General features: G+C 34.9%; 1 protein-coding gene across 1 annotated transcript in view; it reads right to left on the bottom strand.

The window, feature by feature from the left end:
- Positions 1-10: 10 nt before the first annotated feature.
- Positions 11-16,159, bottom strand: part of LOC142973760 (V-type proton ATPase 116 kDa subunit a1-like) — a 34,938-nt gene continuing 18,789 nt past the window's right edge. The window contains exons 3-14 of the mRNA XM_076115753.1: positions 13,244-13,411; positions 10,692-11,018; positions 6,815-6,991; positions 6,141-6,353; positions 5,671-5,821; positions 4,951-5,324; positions 4,589-4,698; positions 4,373-4,500; positions 3,811-4,028; positions 3,259-3,436; positions 2,737-2,905; positions 11-2,371 (exon numbers count right to left, since the gene is read on the bottom strand). Of these exons, the coding sequence (XP_075971868.1) occupies positions 2,245-2,371; positions 2,737-2,905; positions 3,259-3,436; positions 3,811-4,028; positions 4,373-4,500; positions 4,589-4,698; positions 4,951-5,324; positions 5,671-5,821; positions 6,141-6,353; positions 6,815-6,991; positions 10,692-11,018; positions 13,244-13,411 (2,340 nt within the window). The 3' untranslated portion in view covers positions 11-2,244. The remainder of the gene's footprint in view (positions 2,372-2,736; positions 2,906-3,258; positions 3,437-3,810; positions 4,029-4,372; positions 4,501-4,588; positions 4,699-4,950; positions 5,325-5,670; positions 5,822-6,140; positions 6,354-6,814; positions 6,992-10,691; positions 11,019-13,243; positions 13,412-16,159) is intronic.

A 16,159-nucleotide genomic window follows, 5' to 3' on the forward strand; every position in this document is an offset into this window, starting at 1 on the left:
AAAATAACAATAATGGTCAAAATTTGTTTATTGAGGAATGGCGTAAATAGTGTTGTTTATAAACTATTTGTCTGTCTGTTCGCGTAATATTTCAGTGTAATATGTAGCTGTACTGTGCCGTTGGAGTAATGTGTAGATAAAGATTTTAATAAAGCTCTTATACGAAGTTTGATACTGTCGTGTTTTTTTCAAACAACTTTGATATGTTTCTCAATGTTAAGGCCACGATTTGGTCCGTTTAAGTTAGTAACAAATTAGAAAATAACAAACTAACATGATTATAAAGAATAAATATTTGTGATACGTAAATTAATTGTTGGAATATATCTAAAATTAGATTCATAACAAAATATAAATAATAACAATATCCTTCAATAAAAGAGATGTCGACTCAATCGACTAGTTACTCGATTACATCGACTAATAACTATGAACAAAATAGTCGATTTCTTCACAAAATGTCACATCTCTATTAAAAAATATAATTTACTTTATATCACTGTTTTTTGTTTAAAAAAATAAGATGGAACATTCCTTAGTATATTAAAATGTGAATACTTATTAATTCGCTAGTTTTGAAGGCACTATCATAATATTTACACGAGAAACGATTGCTCAACAAACATGCGATAAAATTGAAAAAAGAAAACGAATCTTTGGCTATAAATATAACAAAGTTTATATGAACTCACAATGGCACAATCTTTCTTCATAAGTCCTCTTACGCACTAGCGGCACATTAGCGGAAATTTAATATGCAGCCACCTGGAAATTCATGGCGATCTCAGCGGCTAAAATAGCCGTCGTAAATAAGCCATTTCATAAAGTAGTTTTTACATGAACTGAGAACAATTAAACGACATTTACGGGGCCCCAAGGAAGGCACATAGTAGTAGCAATATGAAAAAAATATCGGCGTATAGTATAATTTTATAGTTGAACAGGTTTAAAGTACCCAAAGTAAGTTCATATAAACGGTCCAAATCTTAAAACAAATAAAATTATAATCAATCTTACAGCTATAGAATAATAAAACATAATATAATGTGAGTCATCCGTGAATACTATCACAACAGACAATTTAAACATACAAGTTACAAACATTCATTATTGTTGTCTTTTCTTCCATCTTTGTACTAAAAGACCGACGTTTACTTCTTCTTTGCGACAAAGAATTTTCCAGTATTATTACAAAACTATATTTTAAGGGTTCTCTATTATTAAGACTTCGCTGTCTGTCTGTCACAAAGCTGTATCTCCCATATTTAAGGGGGCATACAAGCCCGATTTTATTAATAACGCTACAGAACCCTTCTTGTGCAAATCCAACTCGCACTTGGTCATTAATACCTCATCATAACCACATCTTCCAACGATTTAAGTTTTGTAATAACACTGTTGTCATATTTCCACAATAATATTTTCAACATTTCATTTCTCATTCCTGTTGTCTTTATTTGAAAACAAATTAAACGAATATAAGGCACCTTTAGCTAGTGAAACTCTGGAAAGGCACAAAATGGGCTAGATTAGGTTTTTGTCCCATAGAAGGACGAAATCATGTTCAAAAAACTTGCTCTTCTACCAAGCTTTGATTGAGCCCATAGGACTCTTAAAAATATTTAATTCTTTCATTTCACAGTAAAAAAATGTTTTTAAATAAAGACACATCCTTCCCCTTATAATAATATCGTTGATTCATTAAATAATTTATAAAATTTAATTTACTCTACATGCGATTCTGAAAAATCTAGCAACGAATTCAAAATGACTACAAAATCTATTCTCTAGGTATCTAAAATTTGGTTTGTACGTAAATATTCACCGAAATCATCACTCTTTGGAGCTGGTAACTTTTGTTTGATGACAGTCGCGTTAAATGCTTTTGTTTGGTAAAGAAGGACTTCCTCAAGGATGTATTTTGGAACCACCTTTGTTACCCTTCAAGTTAAGTGAACAATACACTGCTTTTTCTTTTCGATATGTTAAATTCTGCAACTTGGTAACAACAAATTTTGTTCGAAATAAAGTGGACGCTTGAAAAGTCGTCCATTATCTCACAAAAGTCGATTACAGCGTTAGTTATACAATCAAAGGCCTCGATAAGATCTATAGTTTCCATCATACATTGTGAAATCGAACTTTTATTTCCATTTCTCCTGAATATGTATCAGTAGCATGCAACACGACTGTCATCACTTGCCAGCATGATTCCTTGCTAGGCTACTTAAGCTATTAGTCTTGTCACTCGGGCGGGCTGCCGTTGGTCTCCACGGCTTTAGGCTCGTCATCATTCTCCAATATGTCGGAGAAGCAGAACGGCGCGAATGCATACCCCTGACCCTCGTAGAACTTGCTCATGAACTCCACCCTGGAAAGAAACGATTTAAATGAGATCTAATTTCTGTAGCTGCAAAAATTTCTTAGAGCATTTGTACTCAAATAATCGGATCGTTACGATAAAATATTTATAGTTAATTTAACATAAAAAAATCACTTAACCCTGCCTTCTCAGTACAGGGTGATGACCGTATTTATATTTCTTACTTTTATTATTTGAGATAGCTTAAGGCCTGACAGGCAGAAATCACTGAATCATAACGAAATTACTTAAAGGCGTTAAGTGCTTTTTTCAATTAGGTGGTAATAAAATTATGAAGGACTAAAAGATACGTCGAGTATTGTCATAAGTGACGGCCTATCCTACTATGTGGTTATATCCAACAAACTACTTACCAATGTAACCTCAGCGTGTGCAGGAAGGCGGACAGGCCCTCCATGAGCACGAGGATGGCAAGCGTGAAGAACGCCCACACGCCGAATATCACGTACAGCTTCACCGAGTTCACGCCCGGCTCGCCCATACCCATGCGCAAGACACGCTGCCATAGTACTGCTGACAGCTCTGAAATACATAACATTATTATTTTTTATGCTTAAATTCTAAGAGGTCGATACGTAGATTTGCCCAATATACAGGGTGTTAGGCACACGATTGTCCAAATTATAAATGCATTTGGTGTGGACTGCGGCACATTGGTACTATTGAACGTTTGTTACGTATGGCTCATCGTTTCGGAGTTATGATACTTTGAAGTCCTAAAATTCAATTAGTTTGAACTAAACTGGACGCACTGAATAAGCAATTTTCACATATTTACTCAATGTTTCGTCATATCATTTTAAAAGGTATGAACTGAATATTTTTTTAGGAAAATTGAATAACTATAACGTAATTATAGTAGTGAATATACTCACGAGCGTGGGCAAGTGATAGCGCCCACAGACGTAAATAGGACGCAGTATGCGACACAGCTCCCAGCACATACTCTATAGTGTGTATAGCTTGAGTGATGATCATCTCTCCCATAGCGTCACCGTGATCACCGTTCTCTGGTGTGCCTCCGTCTTCCACTGACTCTTGGTATTGCTGTTGCTGTAAAGAAAATTTATTGATAAGACCTTCAAAGTATTTTTAACTATTTTATTAGACAACAAACTTAGAACTACTTAATTTTAGAGTCAATTGTTCATCAAAATCTGAAGTTATTTAATTTAAAGGACTTTGATGTTATGATAAGCACCGTAAAACAATCAGCTAGACGAAAAAAATGTTGTTGAAGCACTAATAGAAATTTTTCAAAACTGTATAGAAAAAATTAAGATTAGGTAATTGTTTAAGATTATTTAATGACCAAACAAACTAGTGCGAAAATTGGATACTAAGTAAATTATTGTTGTCTTTAAGGTCAGTGATTTTGAATTTCTATTTCATGATAATTTATATTTAGGTACAAGCATCAAAATTACCTTCCGTTTACGAGTCACCATGATCTTATACACCGGTTTGCCGAACAACATGACCGGTATACACAAGAAAGCGATTGCCAGGAAGGTTTTCTGTAGTTCATCTTGTCCATCGTACATGAAAGCACGGCACGGTGGCTTGTCTTCAGACTTCTTTAGCAGCATCATGTTGATGAAGATGATGAGGACTGAAGGGGCGCAGGATGTGCCTAGCGCAGGATCTGCAAGAACAAAATAAAATGTATTATTTCAAACTATAGGTACTAATATAAATAGTGATAGTTGATCTAGTTTACGAAAATTGTTGTTGCGTTCCACAAAATGATATTTCGTTTATTCATAAAGACTATTGCTTGTCATGTTCTAAAGGACCACGTTAAAGATAGTGTATAGTTGCTAAAATGTAAGGATCAACGTCCTCTAACATCATATGAGACTAAAAGCGAAAAAGAAAGAAAAGTAACTTTTTGTGTGACATTTAATTGTGGTTTTAAAAGCTTCATAGCTACAGACGTTAAATATAAAAATTGAAAGGACCGAAAATAGAGTATATTATTAATCTTACCTGTAGCTATTGCCGAATACATGGTCCACTTCATAAACATCAGTATACATAGGTACCAAAACAGCAGCAACAGGAACAAAATCTGAGGCACATACTGCAGCAAAATCAACTCTGGCTTTCTGAAGAAGCTGTGGGAGAAACAAACGGTTATTCATGACGTCATCAACAATGTTGGCAAATACTACGATATCTAATTTCTATGAATACAGTAATTACTTGAAGTTTACCACACTCATTGTTACACCGAACGCCATATGGATCACGCCGAATATTATAGACAGTTTCATCTTGAATGAGTTTAGGAATATTATGTTGTTTGATGCGAACTGAAAAAGAAATAGAAAATAAATGAACTGTAGCATCAAGATTCACTTTTAATACTTATAATATTACAGTTGCAATTTTATAACTAATCTAGAAGATTATTTAAAGTTGCAATACATCGTCCAAATATAACAAAGCAGAATCACATGTTTTTAAAACAAATCAGAACCACAAATAAAATTCTGAAGTAATCGAAGTAAGTACAAAAGAAGATCAAACATTTGACAACGAAAACACTAGGAATGTCTTCTCACCTGCCACACAGGATCCATACCAAATGGATAAGGTATCTGTGAATACGCCGTCTTAGGATCTAATTCCAACATCGTGTGATTCGGCAACATATTGTCACTGTACACATTCTGCCAGCTACTTCCAAATATGTTCAACGATTTCGAAAACATATCGTTATATATCAATCCCGTATACATCGAAAATATTCCCATCAATAGTATAATATAACGGCCGCCGAAGAAAATGTTCCAGATTTCGTTGTCGGTCTTTGTTTGAGAGAATTTCTTTTCGAAGATGACTAGAATGGCGGCAAATATTGTCATGAGAATGCCGTGGCCCACGTCGCCGAACATGACCGCGAATAGGAATGGGAATGTGATGATGGTATAGAGAGCTGAAACAATAAAAAAATATTTATGAAAAAAGAAAGAAATTTGGATAATGTATGTAGGTACCTGTTACTAACGACAGAATATTAATTTGTTTTACAGATGCATAAATATAATCACGCCTTCTTCCAATAGGGGTCTTCAGAGCCTTAAGATACTAACCTCCTGTTAATACTACAAAAATAGATTATAATAGGTTATCAAGCCTGAATATAGCCACATTTTGTAAACCATTTTTGAGTTCTTCGGGTTTCCTATACATGATCAGTATACAGGTCACTATACACATTTTATTGTGCTTTACTCCTGCTTAATTTGAAATATAAGTTGTATTGTTAATAGATATGTTACCTGGATTAACTTCTCTGTAGCTGGCGATTCCATAAGAATCAATAAGGTTCTGGAATCCTCTCGTGAACTTGTTAGTTCTGTTGAATGTCGGCGGTGTTTCATTTGTCGGCACATTGTGTAAGATCGACGGAATAGGACTGCCACTTGCTTTCTGTAACGCGAAAAAATGAGAATACTTCAATGTGTATTTAAAATTAGGTATCGTCGTTTACTGTCTGAAAACCGGCAGACCTTCAATGAGTAACAGAATAATGTGTTTTTTAATTGACATGACATCTACCAGAAAACAGCTACATTTTCAAGAATTTATTGTAGAATTAGACACAAATGTTTTTAAGGTGAAAAAACGAATTCTTTAAAATAATTTACGTTTTGAGGATAAAGCTAATGTTGCAGAAGACATAACAAACTGACATAAAATAGCATTTAAGACTGGAGATATACAAAAAAAGATTAAACTGAGAACTTACCACTCCATCATCCAATGCTTTCTGCACCACATGTAGATCTTTTCTAGGCACCCAACACTCGGCTATAAGGCACTTCTTCACGATATCCATACTGAACATATTGAGCGTGTGGTAGATAGCCTTCTCCTTTCGGACGGCTACCATCCAAGTGCTGATGTCTCGAGCTATGTTTGCGAGGACCAGACGTCTGTGCTGCTCGGTCTGTTCTAGTACCTGTAAGTAAAGTGTGTATAAGGTTAAGAAAGTAATGGGATGATCTGGGACAGTTTAATTTATTATTTAGATATAAATTGTCATTTGTTGTGACGGTAGTTTATACAACGCTTGGATCCTGTGGGCCGTGTAAGGGGAAAGGAAAGACCACGCGTCGTGCTCATGTAAAGTTCAAGAAGAAAATCGCGAGCGAAGACCGCGCTGCTTTCCAACGCGTAATCCTGCACGCTCCTAAGGACGTGATAGAGTGTGTATTAAAGGCGGCTATTGAATTTTAAACACAAATCATCAGTCATATCGGGCTCAGTGTTTCTCTTGCTGTATAGCAAAGAATATCGATTCATTGAGTGAGTTGCAGCTCCTAATTAAACTGTAATTTTCAGTCGCTTTCATCTAGCCGCCGGTTAGCATACATCTAAAAAGCTAATTATTTTGAAAGTAACCTATGTTTGCGTTCTTACCATTTCCAAATCCTTGATCCTGGACTCCACTCCAGCCAGCATGTCCTGTTGATCTTTGTAAGTAGCAGGACAAGGGTACAACGTGGCCTTGAATCCATTGCACACTTTCTTGACGCGCAACTTGATTTGTTCGCCGTGGAAGAATACCACGAAGACTGTCTTCAGAAGATCGTGACCCTGGAAGAAGAAAGAATTAAGTTACATTTAAGAAAATCATACCTAAGGTAATAATTTTCGTTATTAGACTGTTTCAATTTTTATAAAAGTACAGTGATCGATATTTTAAGATTATAACAATAGGTTATCTTCACCAGGTGTGATACACTGAAGCATTCTTTTGTTGTGAATGTAGCTTTAATGATTTGTATAATGTGTTTTAATAGTGGCAAGAAATCGATCCGAACAAATTTTCGTATATTATCCGATGACAGACAGTTTGATAAATGCCACGAGGTGAAGGCTAGTAGAAGCCAAAGACACCCATAATATTGATTGAATGTTCGCGGACACCACAAAATATACAAATGGGGTCAATCACCTCTGCGGTGTCGTGATTTATTCACGTTTTGTATCGTTCCATATTTGTACGCCATCCTCTAGTACTTATAAAAGCTTAGTAATGGGTAACGTCTAGAAAAATCAATATAAAAGGCTCGGGTTAATGACCGGTGGCCACTTGTGCTTGACTATTAAAATATACATGTGCTTTTACTGCAGACTTGCATAAGTGATTTGAAAAATTCACCGAAATATGCGGCTTTTTTGTTATTTGCTTTAATTTAATAGCTTTTATTTGAGGTGGTATATAATGTTATATTAATATATATACAGTAACCCGTATCTCAGTGTATCTAACAAAATGTGGCTAGAATTCATTTACCAGCACTGGTATGCTTTTGAGGTTCCATAGTTCCTCGCCAACCACGCATTGTCAAATGATTGGATTTCGAGGTGGTTTGATAATGGTAACGTCACATGATTCTGTTTTTTTTCCCCAGGAAAGGTGGGTATCCGTAAGGAATTTTCTACTCGTAATAAAATCATTTGACTATCAATACCTTAGGTGTGTATATTTATAACTTAGATATATCTTATACTAGACTAGACATATAGTCTAGTCTAGCCCAACAATATAAAAGTACTCATAGTAACAGAAACCTTTTCAAAAACTTTATATAAAGTACAAAGAACATATCGATAACTCGTCATAGCGACAGACAATCATAACATTGTTTAATAACAGTCTTTACTTAGTAGCACGTTAATAATAAATGTACTGCTATAATACCGCCACATGATTTCAGTATAATGACCTGGATAATATCTTTACGGTAATGAAAATTTCAGAATATTGATTTGAAGATACCAAGTAGGCAGGTACCTATATCGTATTCTTAGCTGAAGTTTTGTAAGGTAGATTATTATTTACTTTTTGGGTTTGTATTCCGCTACATTTAAAGGATATACTTGAGAAAACATTCGTAGGCTTCTGCTGTCTGATTATGAAAACAGTACCTCGATTCTCTACCATTATCGACTACCGACAACCTGCTAGCTATCGAAATTTTGACATTTAGCATATACTGCCAAAATATTTCCTGCGACACCCGTCAAAGGTGCTGATCGTAGTCGATAGTAGTAGAGAATCGAGCTACTGAAAATCTGATCAGCGCCTCTGACGGGCGTCGTAAGAACTATTTTGGCAGTACATGCTGAATGTCAAACTTTCGATACTCGACGGTACCAGCTGTACAGAATCGCGCTACGGGTTAAATATTTTAGATTTTGCATAAGTCTCTCCTACAGCTGCCTAATTTCACATTTAGGTGTATCATCTAGGTCGGTCAAGTCTGCCGCAAGTGTTAAGAGTGGTCGCCTAAGAGTACTACGGAATGGATCCCATTCAAAATACAATTTGGCTTCACAGGAGACGATAGTAAAGATGGCATATCTGTGTTGCCATGTGGTATAGCTCATGCCGGCAGTCTTTATGAAGTGCGTGAAAAAAATAATGGGAAATTTAAACCCTGCATAGCGAAAAAGTAAAATCTAAACTTGAAATTGTACCTTATGTCCTTTTAGCCCGCTATACTTCGCTCAACAATGTGTGTCACAAAACTAACCCCATTTTAAAAGGGCATTTGATACGATCTGATGTCTTTTTAAACACAGTGATTGTACGAATGAACCTTGTCGATATGCTAAATGTATTTCAGACTAATTCTAACACGTTACCTTGTGCGTGTTTCAGTGTGGCGAGGCCAGGCGAATATTTTATGATACCTCTACGTGTATTATTAAATGAATAATTTTGATTTAGATAGGTCAACGACACATATAATCCATTAGGGTCTTTGTTTGGTTATTTTTCTAGGGTTAATGAACAAACTACGGTTGGGCTTTTCGTGTGTGCTGAAAATTACGTGTACGGATTCTCGTTGAAATTATTTAAAGTATTTTTTCTACGTATTTCTAGCAGAATCTGTATGAAATATCAAGTTGTAAGCTGTTCTTGTTCTACAATTACTATAAGTATTTTAATTTTATTCGGTTAAAAACAACTTTTAGGATAGGGGTAAAGATTAAATTGAAAATTCAAAGACTGCGTTTAAAAAAATTATCGAACAAAAATAATGAATATTGAAGTCACTGACATCAACCCAGAAATTTGTCTTAAAATCAAATAATTTTCTCATTAAGGTCTCATGCTGACACCTATGACAGTCAATGATATAGAGAGATGAATTTACCTTCAGTTCGGAACACAGGGCTAATAAGAAGAACTGGCAAGAAATTCGAAACTTATACCACCATATGGTGTTTCAAAATAAAAAACAAATAGCTTAATAACTCACGACCGACAGTCGAATCGCCGATAACTCTTCCCACCGATTTACGCTCGAGTAAAATAGACACCGCGATAAATTATCTACCACGTTGAAGATAAAACTGGGCTTTATTTGACTTTAGTGAAGCATAACTGTTCCTCTGTTGGTACTCGTTATGAGGCAGAAATAGATAATGTGCTATTTTATGCCGATGTATTGGCAGCCAGTGTGTTTTGTTAACGACATAGTCTAAGGAATGTGATTTTATGATAATATTTTGAAGGATTGTTCCGGATTTGTGGATGATTTAATATAATTTTGCAAAGATTCGCAGTTATTTATTATCAATGTTTATTACTGTTTTGATTGGGAGATCAGTGAATAAATTATTTGTTTTCTAGTTTTTTTTACATACTTTTAATTGAACATTATTGTCGTGTCTGAGCACAATATGCAATAATCGGCTTTAATTATAATAAATGGCTTTTATTTGTTAGTGTAACGTAGGTAATATGAAGTCAATTTTATAAACAATACCCAAGTAAAGAAAAAAAAGTTTACACATACAATACAATAGAAAAAAACTTTAATATTCTGGATTAAACTAAAGACAGCTAGGGAATTCGGTAAAGCAATTTTATTACTGGCTTCACTAATGATATTTAAAGTTTAATTGCACATAAGTCGTAGGTAGGCAATTACACTAATGGCCTCAAGTTTTGTACTTGTTTATACAGTGAAAAAATGTACAAATTTGTGCTACTGCCTATCATCTAGGGAATAAATTTGAAAAACATATTTAACTCGTTACTTCAGAGATTGTAAAACAAAATATTTGTTATATTATAACAGCATATAGTGACCTAATGGGACAAATGTTTTTGACGAAATTCTATTCAAGCATTACGACAAAGGTATCTTCTGGCTACTAGACACCAGCCCTTATGTAACTGTTGCATTTTGGAATCCGGATCCTGTTTGAAATCAGACAACAACATTCACCTACAAATTAAATTACAAAAATAAATACCAACAAAATGATACCTTACCGTGACTGGATCCTTCAGAGGCTCTTCAATCTGCGCTTGCTTGAAGAAGATATTTCCGTGTGATATTCTCCAGAGCATTTTCTCAAAAGACGGCACTCTGGCTGTAGCCACTACACCAGCGATGAATCCAAGATGGCCCAGTACCGCATCATTGTTGTATATCTGCACTGATGCCGATATCTTCCTCTGAGCACTGTGGTCTTGGAAGAAGGTCTGCGTTTTCTCAATGAGAGTCTTCAGTTCTAGAAGCGAGAGGTAGTCGCTTTTCAGATTGCGAGCGTTCCGTGTGATCTCTTGAATCTCTGATTCGATGTAGTCGATTCTTTCCTGCGGAAGAAGAATACGGTTAATGATAAAAGTAGTAGCAGGACTTATGAGCTAATTTTTGAAGAAATTCTTACTGGCGTAAGAATGTTCACTTTTAATTTGTAAAAGTAAGAGAAGACCGTAGATGCAGGAAAACTATTATAAAGATAAACTCCGACACAACGACAACTAAGTTGGGTGTCTTGGCTTGCTCGATAATCTATTCAATAATTCTGAGTACTTTTTAAATATAATTATTTCTAATACACACCTAACTACGAAAAGTACTACTTGAAATTAACTTCTACAAAGCTTTAGGTATTAGGAGACAATCTTAACAAAAATACTAGATTTGAAAAACTATAAAGCATTCACTTTGCGAATTGAAAAATCCGTTACGTTCTCATCGGAAACAGTCATTTTTATTTGAACTCGGAAACGAAATTGGCTTCAACCGGGACTTGCATCCTTAAACCACAGTTAGGGTACAGATGATAGCAATGATCCAACATAAATATCAATAAGACTGTCCCGTGAACCCGTACTAAATATAACTTGCCAGAGGGAGACCTAATTCGAATAGCCTTGGGCTATAATAATTGTTAAACAGATATTGCGCGTGTATTGAACAGAATAATAGCTAATCCTTTTAAGAAATATAAGCGTGTGGTGTTTACTGTAGTCCTATGTTAGTCGGGGCTTAAATATTTCTGGACGATTATGTAAGGTAGCAGGTATTAGTTTTATGTTTATTTGTATAAGGGTAAATTTCTCCATTGGCAGATGGCCTTAAAAAGAGTGGCCTGGAGTTTCTTGCCAGCTTTTCTTATTGGCAATACCGTCCAAACTGGCGGTAAATTTTCTTACTGTATTTGACAATAACAAGCGTGTATATTTGACCTAAAGATTTGATTTTAATTGAATAAAACGTCTTTGAAATTCTCCAAAAACTATCCGCATATAACGAACCATAGTATTTCTGCTTTTAGGTGTAAATGCTGCCAATTTACATTCATTTTATTTGCTTGAAACAGTAGTAGATTTAAAATACTATGACGATTTCAAATACTTCTTAAAAGGTTATGAAGTAAAACATATTTGACTTTGAATATTCCGATTACAATTAAAAGTTGTTACGAAAGACAAAGATCTGGAATTTAGATAACAACTTAACACCAGTCGATGATAAAAAGCCAGAACAACAGTTCTTTTACAAAGTAACAGAGCTCCATTCTATGGAAGATGTAACATTCACATTTACTGAGAGAGCATTGTTCGGTTATGATTCATAATATGTGAATGTACTGTAGGATATTGAAACAACGAATATAGGCTTAGTACTTTATTCTTTACTAGCTGACTCGCGCTGCTTCGTTTGCATCACAAAAGAGAGAATAGGTCATAATTTTCCCCGTTTTTTAAACATTTTTACTGGTGTTCTGTTCCTATTGATCGTAGCGTGATGTTATATAGCCTTATAGCCTTCCTTAATAAATAAACTGTCCAACAGTAAAAGTTTTTTCAATTCACACCAGTTCCACTTCCTGAGATTAGCGCGTTTAAACAAACAAACAAACAAACTTTACAATATTATAATATTAGTATAGACGTGTCAACAATACATAGTCACTTAGTCACCTCGTAAATACGATTACATGATAAGTTGCATGTGCGTTACACATGACTGAATTAAATCTCTTTGCCTTTACGACGAAGTAAAACATTGCAGAAAAAGTATTTCGTAGTAGTGTGTACAGTGTACAGTGTACACAGTTTTTGAAAGTACCTATATTATTATAAAATTTGCAAATGTAGCTCGGTACTCTACGACTTTCAACTACCGACAACCGACTACCTATCGAGAAATTTTACAAAAAAATCTGTTAAGCGCCTCTACCGGGCTCCGTCAGAACTAATTTCGCAGTACATTTTAAATGACAAACTCTCGATACTCGACAGTACCGACTGTAGAGAATTGCGGTAAAGGTATTGCGATGTTGCCGATATTCTAAGTCTAAAACGAAATTATATAAAAAAAACGATACCGCATTTAGAACGAATGTTACGTCTTAAAGATCTGTACAAACAACTCTCAGACAAAAGAACAATCAGATTCTGTACAAATGTTTGTTTTATGTGGAATTCCCTACACCGTAGACATTTCTTTCATAACGCCAAAGACTTCGTCAAAAAATATTATAAGTCACCAGGAAAACTGATTTAAAGTTCGATTTTTTCTCGCTTACCTCTAGTATATTAATTTCTCTGGGACTAAGACTGCACTTGGCTGGTTTGGGCGGGGGAGGCGGCTCCGGCAGTTCACCGGCCACCCATCTCAGTTTACGTTCCATCTCACTGCAGCGGCGCACTTCACTCACATAGCGACGCTGGAAGTCGTTCACATGAGGGTTTAACTGAAAAAGAAAATAATTATTTAGTACACGTAAAGTAAAACTGTTAGTTTTATTTTAATTAGATTCTCTGTAACCGCACTCGTGGAATAATTGTTCTAAAATGTAATGTAATCTGAATTGAGTCAGTCGTTTAGTCTTAAAGCGTAACAGATCGACAAATGATAGACAAAGTTACTTTTGGCTTTGGCATTAGGTAACGAATATACTGATAGACAATAATTATGTCATAAGTTAATGATAAAACATAAGTACATTTTGAACCTTTTCGACTGTAATATCTCTAACACATTAGCATAAGCTTTGATCAGCCGATAATATTACCTAGCCATAGCACTTAAATCAGACTCTCTACTTCACAAGCGATATTTCCTCACTTAGAACATTTATCTTCAGGGTGGGTCGAAACACCGCATAAAAGAATATTCGGCGTTATTCAGACGATCAATTACAATTTATCTATATTTTATTGCCGCCGCGCCCCGTGCCTTGGGGTCGATAGCCATAAATACCGCTATGCCTATTGTTTTACGAGTACCCTCTTTATGCTGCATCGTATTCGTGATAATGTGCGCTAATCAGTTGGTTATGGCTGTTTCATAGTTTGTGTTATGTGTGAAATTGTGAACGGAACTCGTGTGTTTTGACTTGAGTTTAAAGATTGATGTGTGTTTGGTTTGTTTTTCTCATTCAGTTTTGTAAGTCACTGTACTAGATAATAAAATATTTTTTATTTTTCTGGAAATGAGATTGAAGTCATAAACCGTACCCTTTTCTCAACAAGGGGTGGGCTACTATACTCAGGTAGGTAATAGACAATCGAATCTGAGATCAACAGTCGTATAGATACACTACCACTTAAACTTCTGTGCCAGTGAGAGTTGTTTCGACAAAACAAAATATTGGTTATGCTTTATAACATAACCAAGCTGTAAGATGCAACAATAAAGACTGAAATGGTTCACTAATAATAAATATATCAGTGTAGCCCATCTTCCAATTATCTTCTTGAAGTCGGCCTCCTGTCTCACCGGTACAGCTAAATACTAATATTTTAAATGGAGCGACTTGGTTCACTCATAAGACACCTTTAACAAAATCGACTCACAGGTACTCTATTATAACAAAGGACTGTATTAATACAATCAGTTGTTATATTAAAGCACTAAATAATATTCTGTAAAAACCTCAAGTCTCGCCGTAAAAAGTTGTGAGATCTATATAATACCAAGTCGATTAATCTATTTAGTCTCTACTTAAAAGACCTTCTGTCTTAAGTTATTACGTATGTTATTATCATGCCAATTTAAAAAAAAATACCTTTAAAACAAATAGACCGACCTGGTCATCGCATGATTTGATTATTAGTATGTATCACACTACACAGCACGACGAGAAGTTAATGCTCCTGAAATGTTAATGGCGAATTTGTGTTTTCTTGCGATGACCAAGTCGATCTATTTGTTTTAAAGGTATTTTTTTTTTAAATTGGCATGATAATAACATACGTAATAACTTAAGACAGAAGGTCTTTTAAGTAGAGACTAAATAGATTAATCGACTTGGTATTATATAGATCTCACAACTTTTTACGGCGAGACTTGAGGTTTTTACAGAATGTTTTTGATGGCATCTCACTTCTTTTTGTAGAGCGAATAGAGCAAACATAAGTCCAATTTGTATGGAAAGCCGTATTTTTTTCATAATTCAACATATTTTCCTATGGGAATGTTGTTCAGTTTGATGGGCTAAACACCCTTACCCACCCTATACCCCCTCCCGTTATGTCTCATATAGTAGATACATATTTACACCTATTTATTTTATTTTCTACAGAAATAATAATTTAATTCATTAACTGCAAATGTAACCTTGTAATCTTATACATTTATATGGGATTACAAAGTTATTGTTGCAGTTGGTGTATTTAGAAAACTTGACCGAAATTAGAAAATATTGAATTTTTCCCATGATTAAGACACTAAACCCTATTTGTATTCTAAATTTTAAGCTTCTAAGTCTGCTAGAAGTACCTTAGACTTTTGATGATCGGTGAGTCAGTGAGTCAGTGAGTCAGTGAATCAGTGAGTGACAAAATTCAAAATTTCAACAAGTTGTCATTCTTAAACGACTGGTTCAAATTGACTGAAATTTTAAATATACCGTGTTTATACAATGACTGATTAGTTGCTGAAAATCCAGGCTTCTTGTTTTATCCACTACGAAATTATAGGGGTGTCAAAAATAGCCCGAATTGCTTCGAGAAAAGGATGTTACGGCCGTGCCGCTTTTTTTTTGCTCGACTTGCGGGGGCACTTCCGTGCCCCCAGATCACGCTGAACAGATATTTCGATATTTATACCGTTGCTAATTAGTTACATTCAACATCGTTAAATCGCGCGTGACTACTGCAATTTGTTTACGACTATTAGTAATTTTGCGTGACATATTTTGGAATATAATTGCGTGCACATTATTAGGTACCATCCAAGGTTAACAGTGATTGAATATTGTATAAATCTTCTTTTGAATTGACTAAATACATAGCCAAAACTATGATTTAAACTACAAGAATATAACAGAGATCATTTGACTATAATGTTCAATAAGGCCTGTAAAATAGCGGAAATTATATATTTTTTGCATATGAAGTGTTTTTCAAGTATTATGTTTTACCTAAATTAAAAAACCTACCGAAAGCTGGTAAACAAATGTTTTATATCTTTACAAACTACTTCACTATTTGTGGGA

This window comes from Anticarsia gemmatalis, chromosome 6 (genome assembly GCF_050436995.1).
Source record: "Anticarsia gemmatalis isolate Benzon Research Colony breed Stoneville strain chromosome 6, ilAntGemm2 primary, whole genome shotgun sequence".
Lineage (NCBI taxonomy): Eukaryota > Metazoa > Arthropoda > Insecta > Lepidoptera > Erebidae > Anticarsia > Anticarsia gemmatalis.